The 7,533-nt window shown below is 36.6% G+C and overlaps 1 protein-coding gene across 2 annotated transcripts; it reads right to left on the bottom strand.

Annotated features, from left to right (window-relative positions):
• Positions 1–1,812: 1,812 nt before the first annotated feature.
• Positions 1,813–6,673, bottom strand: LOC148861420 (putative protein phosphatase 2C 34). Of its 2 annotated transcripts, none has more exons than XM_088984214.1 (7): positions 6,244–6,673; positions 5,601–5,922; positions 5,090–5,398; positions 3,799–3,916; positions 3,484–3,707; positions 2,228–2,456; positions 1,813–2,094 (listed from the first exon to the last, which is right to left on the bottom strand). In XM_088984214.1, the coding sequence occupies exons 2-6, from the start codon at positions 5,841–5,843 to the stop codon at positions 2,232–2,234; spliced, it is 1,119 nt and encodes a 372-aa protein (XP_088840340.1). In that variant the 5' UTR covers positions 5,844–5,922; positions 6,244–6,673; the 3' UTR covers positions 1,813–2,094; positions 2,228–2,231. The 2 variants fall into 2 exon arrangements, with proteins under 2 accessions (XP_088840340.1, XP_088840341.1); XM_088984215.1 differs by having other exon boundaries at positions 6,250–6,654.
• Between the last annotated feature and the right edge of the window lie 860 nt (positions 6,674–7,533).

Here is a 7,533-nt window from a genome sequence, read left to right on the forward strand (position 1 = left end):
TGAGTTTTTGAAACCTCAATACTGTTTGAGAACAGCTAAAGTCGCTCAATTGAATACTTGTCTACTTGAAGATAAAGTTTAGTCATTCAGTTCTCAAACATTAAGACAGGTAGATGGTGTTGGTTCAACCGAGTTCGACTAGCATGAGCAAATTTAACCGCTTATAGTTGGACATCTTTAGAGGGGTGGTCAGTATGTGGGCCTAACCTTTTACATTATTAAAAGAAAAAAAAAAACTTACATTCTTTTGCACGAGTGGCTGAACTTGATACTAAGCTAGAAGATATAAGTCATTCAGTTCAGCCCCTTCATCCATTAAGACAGGTAGATTTTGTTGGTTTAGGCTGCATTTGGCATTAGGAGTTTAGGACTTTTCTTCTTTTGTGGTTAAAATGCCCATTTGAACAATGAGATTTTGACCCCAAAAAGGAGTTAAAGGAGGTTAGTCCTTTAAATAAGGAATGCCAAATGCAGTATTAGCCTATTTGGACAAGCAACGAAAGGTAATTGCGTATAGTTAGACCAAGGTTCAAAATATTGATATGCCCAATGTGCCGGTAGGGGCATAGAGGGCGAATCGATATCCTTTTTTTTTGTTACTTTTTTTTTCAAAATCGGTTCAGAGGGGGGGGGGGGGTTTGGAGCTCCTCCACCCCTTAACCGGTCAGACCTTCAATATACCCACTATAGGGTGTATTGGAGAGGTCTCAGAACGATACGCATCAACCAATATGGACTGTTTATTGTTAGTTGTAGTCATTCAGTCATTCGGTTCTCAAACATTAGTGGATTTAGAATTATCTTAATTTTATTTATGTTAAAATCGTGTCAACCCATTTAACATGATTAATGAATGTGTCAATTTCAGATTAATCTATTATAAAAGGTAAGAATTTGTTTAGATAATTGCTGGTTAAATGTTTATTTTACTATTTAAATCTATTTATTATTTAATTTGAACAAATTAATCATGATGATTTAGTATTAATTCAGGTTGCAAAGAATATGTTATATTAATTTTAAAAAGAAACCTATCTTTGTTTAAAATTTTGACGCAACTAATTGGTCAATTGTATCATGTTCTTATTGACCCAAGTATTAGAATATCTCTACCTCAATATAATATGAATTACCATCCCTGTCTGATTTCATTACATTTAAGGTGGATATTAAACCTTAAGGTCAATTGTATTAATTCAGGTTGCAAAGAATATGTTATATTAATTTTAAAAAGAAACCTATCTTTGTTTAAAATTTTGACGCAACTAATTGGTCAATTGTATCATGTTCTTATTGACCCAAGTATTAGAATATCTCTACCTCAATATAATATGAATTACCGTCCCTGTCTGATTTCATTACATTTAAGGTGGATATTAAACCTTAAGGTCCATTTGGTTCACCATTGAAATTGAAATTGGAATCGAAATCCTTTGAAATCAAATCAAGAATGATTTATTCTCAGTCTGTTTGGTTCAGACAGGAACCGGAATGGGAATTGGATTCAGCTGGAATGGAATTTCATTCTTAAGGGGGAATGCCATTCCATCAGGAATGAGAATGGGATTCAATTCCATCCAACCAAATAGTTAGAATTAGAATGGCCCATTCCGATTTCGATTCCAGACCCTATTCCCGCAAACCAAACGGGACCTTAAATGTCACGGTCCCAGCCAATCACTCGGTGTTGGTGGGCTTACATTTACATGCGTTCCCTCGATAGATAGATCCGGATTTAGGATTTTCTTTCTTATTCTTGAATAGATCTTTATTATATTTATTACATGGACTACCGAGACATGGACCGTAACGTTTAAGTATCAGACCGTTTCCTTTTTTTTTTTTTTTTGCATCATTATAACCCTTTTAGGTCCAGGCACTAGAAGAACAAGAATCGAGTAAAGGTCAAGGATAAAGAAGAAAAAAAACAGGAACAGGTACAATGATGAAAAGCCTTTGGGGAATATTTTATGAAGAGAACGCCAGCCCTGCTATCCTCGTTTCATTTGTTGGCCCAGACCATCAAGACAGGTACCATCCTTGCATCTTTCTATGGACTTATGCTTGTTTACTTGCCCTAATTAAATAACTCATCTGACAAAAAGAAAGAGCATAATAAGATAACAGAAACATAAGGGCAGAGATGGTTGGTATCTAACTTTCTATGAATGCAATGCATAAAAACATGATTATAGTATACCAATAAAGTTATTGAAAGAGAACCTACCTTACTATTTCTCATGCTTGCGGTGGTAATGAGTGAGATTAGCCTGCCGAGAGGGTTGAGAAGAATGAAAGAAGAGGCAGATAGCTGAAATGTCATCCATTGCAACACCCCGTCTGTTACGCTTCCATGCATGGACTGCACACTGAACCAAACGTTTAGCTGATTTTGCTCTGTCCGTTGTTGAAGAGACAATGTCAACTGCTTGTTGGTTCGAGATAACATCCCAGACCTGAAGGAGAGGCATGAAACAAACTTAATTTTTACATAAACCTATGTTTATATCAATGAATAAAAAATGCGTGTGAAAGGAGTTTCCAGGAGCTTCAGATGCACAAGGAATAAACCTTAAGATGAGAGTCTTGAACCTCATGGATTCCCATTTTTTAAGAAAAGCAAGAAACTAAAATGAAGTGTAGAAACATGCATATTGCATAAGAGAAATCATAACTTTATACAGGAAGAGCATATAAATGCATAGTTGATCACGTATTACGAGCTTACAAACGATTCAGTAACTATTAAAAAGCCTTTAATGTAAGACAATATCTCTTTAAATATGTTCATGCAGATTGTGACTTGTGAGGAATGTCTTTCAGGCATGAACCTCAAGGCATTTTCCTCAAGCTTTGCATCGAAGTGGGCCTCGATTGTAAGCCTCATATGCATTTTAAAATATTTATATTGAAAGTGAAGACTATTAAGAACTTCTAAAACACAATTATTAAGTACCGGTTTTCCGATAAGCTGTAGTACCTCCAAAATAAATAAATATTTTGAAAAGAAACTTCCTGAAGGGCAATATTTTCCTTTGGATTAGGAAACAAATCATTACATTTTTTATGTTCTTAGTTATGGGGACTAATTTGGGCACATCCCTGGTGAAAAGACAAACCATTGTTATAATGGTTTCTTTTAAAGCATGTACTATTTATGTAATCATTAGGGGTAAGCCCCCTTTATAAAAAATGGGATGTGACCAAAACATTGCCATTGGTTGTTTCTATGAAGCAGATCAATTTTTGGCATAAATATATCCTATAAGTTGAACTGATCACATGATGCCCCCTACTTTCCAACAATTTCATTGTGTTCTGACTGTTTTCCTGTCCTGCACAGAACTTTGGGTGTTCTCTGTTTCTAAATTAGCCACAACTTCAAAAGCATCCCCAAATCCCTCCCTGGAAATATTAGCAAAAGGATTACTGGTGTATAGCATGGTCAATAATAATTGACACTAGAAATGGTAGAATACATACTCCATCTGTTGCCAGCACAATAAATTGGTCTCTGTTGCTTAAATTCCTTTGGGTGACTTCAGGCACCGAAATAAGCCCATATTCCTTCACACAGTAATCACCAAATGCTCTAGACATTGCCAGACCTGGTGTTTCCCCATTTGGCAGCCAGACCCTGTGTACCCCTGGTTCATCATGCAAACAGAATACCCGTCCTTTGCACTGAGTTATCCGTTCAGCCTCCTCTGTGATCAACATAAACAGCTAAGAATCGGCTAAACAAGTTCCATGCATGTCTTGAGAGAGAGAGAGAGAGAGAGAGAGAGAGAGACTAACGGGGTAAATTTGGCTTGAAGTCAATAGTAAGCTGAACTGGTACCAAGCTGCCATCATCAGAAGTTGTAGCTAACACAGCCCGAGAGTCACCAACATTTGCTATAACTATGAGCTCACCCTGAAAAAAACATCAATTTTGAAAAGCTTATGCCAAGTCTGATTGAACTTGTCTATGCTTAGAATGGAAATGTAGGGGCTGAGTTATAAAGAAAATAACTATAATAGTCAATGAACAGAACAATTTAATGATTGTTTCCGTCTCCCCCAAAAGTATCTGGCAGAATTAGCACAAAAGGGTTAAAATCAATGGTCTGTGTTACATGAAACTGGACACGTGAGGAAACTAAAAAGAAGATTAAACTGCATCAATGACTTCTTTTCTGACATGAGGAAATCTGATTTTTAATCTCTAGGTTAAACAGCTCGGCTTGTATCAGCTAAAGAGGTTGCAGATAAGTTGCCTAAAAGTAGGGTAAATAAACATCCATGCATACACTTTTTACTTACTACTGTATACGTAAAAAGAATGGTCGTTGATCGTACTCGTACATATATACATACACTTGTTCCTTGATTCAGGTTATGGTGTTGAGCATTGGTGACTGAGGATTTTTGAAGAATCTGTTCTTGGTTATCCAGATCAAGAGGACTCTCGTTGGGATTTAGCACTTCTAAGAAAATAGGAAAGGTTGCCGACTCATTTGAAATATGTTATATGTTGTTCCTCTATGAGTGCATTCAATACTTCAACTGAGGAACTAATTTATTCATGAATAATAGGCAGAACTTATTCAACTAACCAATAATGTTTTTCTTCCACAACGTTAGTTTGGTATATATTTTTCTCGTGGGGCCCTTATTAGATTATGGGGCTTCTATGTATAAGCCTAGTCTATAATCTATATAAAGGAGCTTCTGTTTTCTTATTTCCCAACTTATCCAGTAAAAAGTGGCAACTTCAGCATCCAGAAGCTCTAGTCTCTCTTTTCTTAATACATAACTAGATTCTACCGATAGAGAGCAAGAGTAGCTGCAAAAGAGAAATGTATAAGACATTGCACAGAAAACAGAAGGAATGAATTACTAAAACTAATCATATCTTCCTGCATTATAAGATAGGAGAATGACTCAGTAAGAATACCCTCAGGAATATCCACTTTTTAGCTATTGAGTTCGTTCCATTAGCGCATTAAGTAGGTATAAGTGTCTAGTGGATTCTGATCCTATTCAAACAAAATTAAACTCTCACATGAGGGGAACTTATTAGTATTACGAAATTATGACTTCTTACCTGTCTAACAATTGACAATGCGGTGGTACCGCTGTAGAAGGAATCGATCCTGGGATGGTGCTCAAGCTCCTGATCAATGGCAGCACAAGTCTTTAAGTAGGATTGCTTCCACACATCAAAACAATGAAGCTTCTTATCTGATCCGAGGTCGAACTCTGGATCAAGGGAAGTTAGCGCTAGAGTCTCCTGCCAATTGCACAGTAAGGATGGAGGCATCGATTCCCTGACTCTTTTTGCTACGAAGTGTCCCCATGGACCATGTCCATCAAAAATCCCGCAAAAGATCATGTCTGGTTGGCATCCAAATTCCTACCAAACAAAACAAATAAATCCAGCTTCCGCAGTTGAAGATAATCACAAACGAAAAAGTAAAATAACAACGTTGTGCCAACCATTTCAATTTTTTTTTTTTTCTGGGTATATACAGAAAAGCATCTAATAACTACTCAAAAATGTATAAAAGAAGAAGAGCATCGAAGTCCTAAGTCAAAGCAGGGGATAAAAACCATACCTCCCACACAATGAAGCAATCCTGGTTCACTCCTTTCTGTCCTCTCTTAGAGAAGATCGAGACAAAATTGTTGGAGCAATCGGAGTTAACGATGCCAGAAGAACGCAGTATGAGGTCGTTCTTCTTAGCTTCTTTGGCCATCGCTTCTGCAGCTTCCTTTCCATCATCGTTTCCACAACTCTTTCTTCTTTTGACGGAAAGAGATTTTGCCAGACCGTCGAGCAGAGATGACAAATGCCCCATCAACTCAGCCCCACTATGTGAATTACGAGCTTCCCTCTCTCTAGATATATCCAAATTCTCAACATAGAGAAGGAATCACCTAAAGGAACGAGCCGACAACAAAAGGTTAATAATCTGAGAATTCAATATTAGCATGTACCAACAAAAGTTTTAAGAGAAAAGACATAAAAAATTTAAAAGGAGTATTTCTAGCCCAAACACTGGCAGAAAGAAAAAAGATGCAGAGAATCTTCATTCTTTCATGGAATTCCAACACTAGTTACTCTTCTTTACACCATTGCTTGAGTATCCAATCCTCAAAGCAAATTAAAGTTTAGGAAAAAAGCAATTACACTAAGTTCACCGGAATATATTTCTACTTTAGATCAGGAACTCGAAGAGAACAAGAAAGACAGAAGACCTTGACCATGTTTTCCCGGTGACGTTGTTCGGGTAACGAGAAGTCACTAGTCAGTGAGCGGGATTCTGACAGTCTTGCCGGAAACCGTTTTGTCTCGGCCGGCTTCTAACGGGATTCCGGCGAGTAGAACAAAGTCTTCGCAATTCAAAAGTCTCATCAGATCGCTTGGACTCCATCGTTCGTTTCTTCTTTTGTGACTTAAAGAAGGAAACAAAGCTTCTGTCCAACTCTGTGTACGTTTTTTCGGCTCCGCAGGCTGCAGCCCAACAACGGCACAGTTGCCTCACGAAAAAGCAGGTGCAGTAACTTTTAAAAAGGAGATAAACAGAAAAGCAGCTTCAGCGCACAAAAGGTAAGGTAGCAGCGAGTTTAGTTTTCGTCTTACTTGTTGGAAAGGAGGGAATGCTCTTTGGGCAGTGGATATTGAGCCGCGTCATCCATATTATTACGAGAAACTTTTTATTCTCTGAATAGTCCGACCCTGAAAACATAAACAGTTCGGTTATCTGTTAGTGAAAATTCCCTCCTACTTAAAAAAAGCCAAAATTATTTTTAATGGGTAAATTGCTAAAACCTCCTTTAAAGTTACACTGTTGCTGATGAAACCTTTTCTGAAGTTTTTTATAATTGCAATCACCTCTTCTATGTTCTGTTGCAATTTACAAGTTGACCCTGCTCTATTATAATCTTCTACAAAGGGCACAAAATGTTCAATATATCTATACAAAAAATCAGCGGCAATTTTATTAGGGAATTTATAAATGTCAAAAAGGGGTATAAAATCAGCTCAATTATTATTTAGTTGATTTATACAAAAAATAATATAAAGTTTATAAACACTAAAAATAGGAAATTTAAAGTCACATATTTACATTTGAGCATTGATATGGAGGAAAATTTTGAAAATAAATCAATTTCATAAAAAAATTGAAAAAATTTGAATTAATCATTTATACAATGAACATTTTGATCAAAAGTAACTATATGAATATCTTAAAGATTTTTATGCATCTTTTTAAATGATTTTAATAAAAGAAGTCTACGTCAAAATATCTAGAACGGAGCAACAATCAAAAGCTTAAGGGGAGGTTTTATCAATTTACTCTAAATAATAAATTTCTTTGCACTTCGCACAACAGAGCAGATAAAAGAATTTAACCTTTTCTGGACAGCCGAGTGCTTCACGTGAAAGGCACCACCTCCAACCAGAAAAGCGGAAACATTTGGTATCTTATCGTATGTTGGATGTAATATCCATGTTGCTTCAGGTACGAAGTTGTAGCGCCGCTG

Source organism: Nelumbo lutea, chromosome 4 (assembly GCF_056320005.1).
Source record: "Nelumbo lutea isolate HS-2025 chromosome 4, American lotus-T2T, whole genome shotgun sequence".
Taxonomy (NCBI): Eukaryota; Viridiplantae; Streptophyta; class Magnoliopsida; order Proteales; family Nelumbonaceae; genus Nelumbo; species Nelumbo lutea.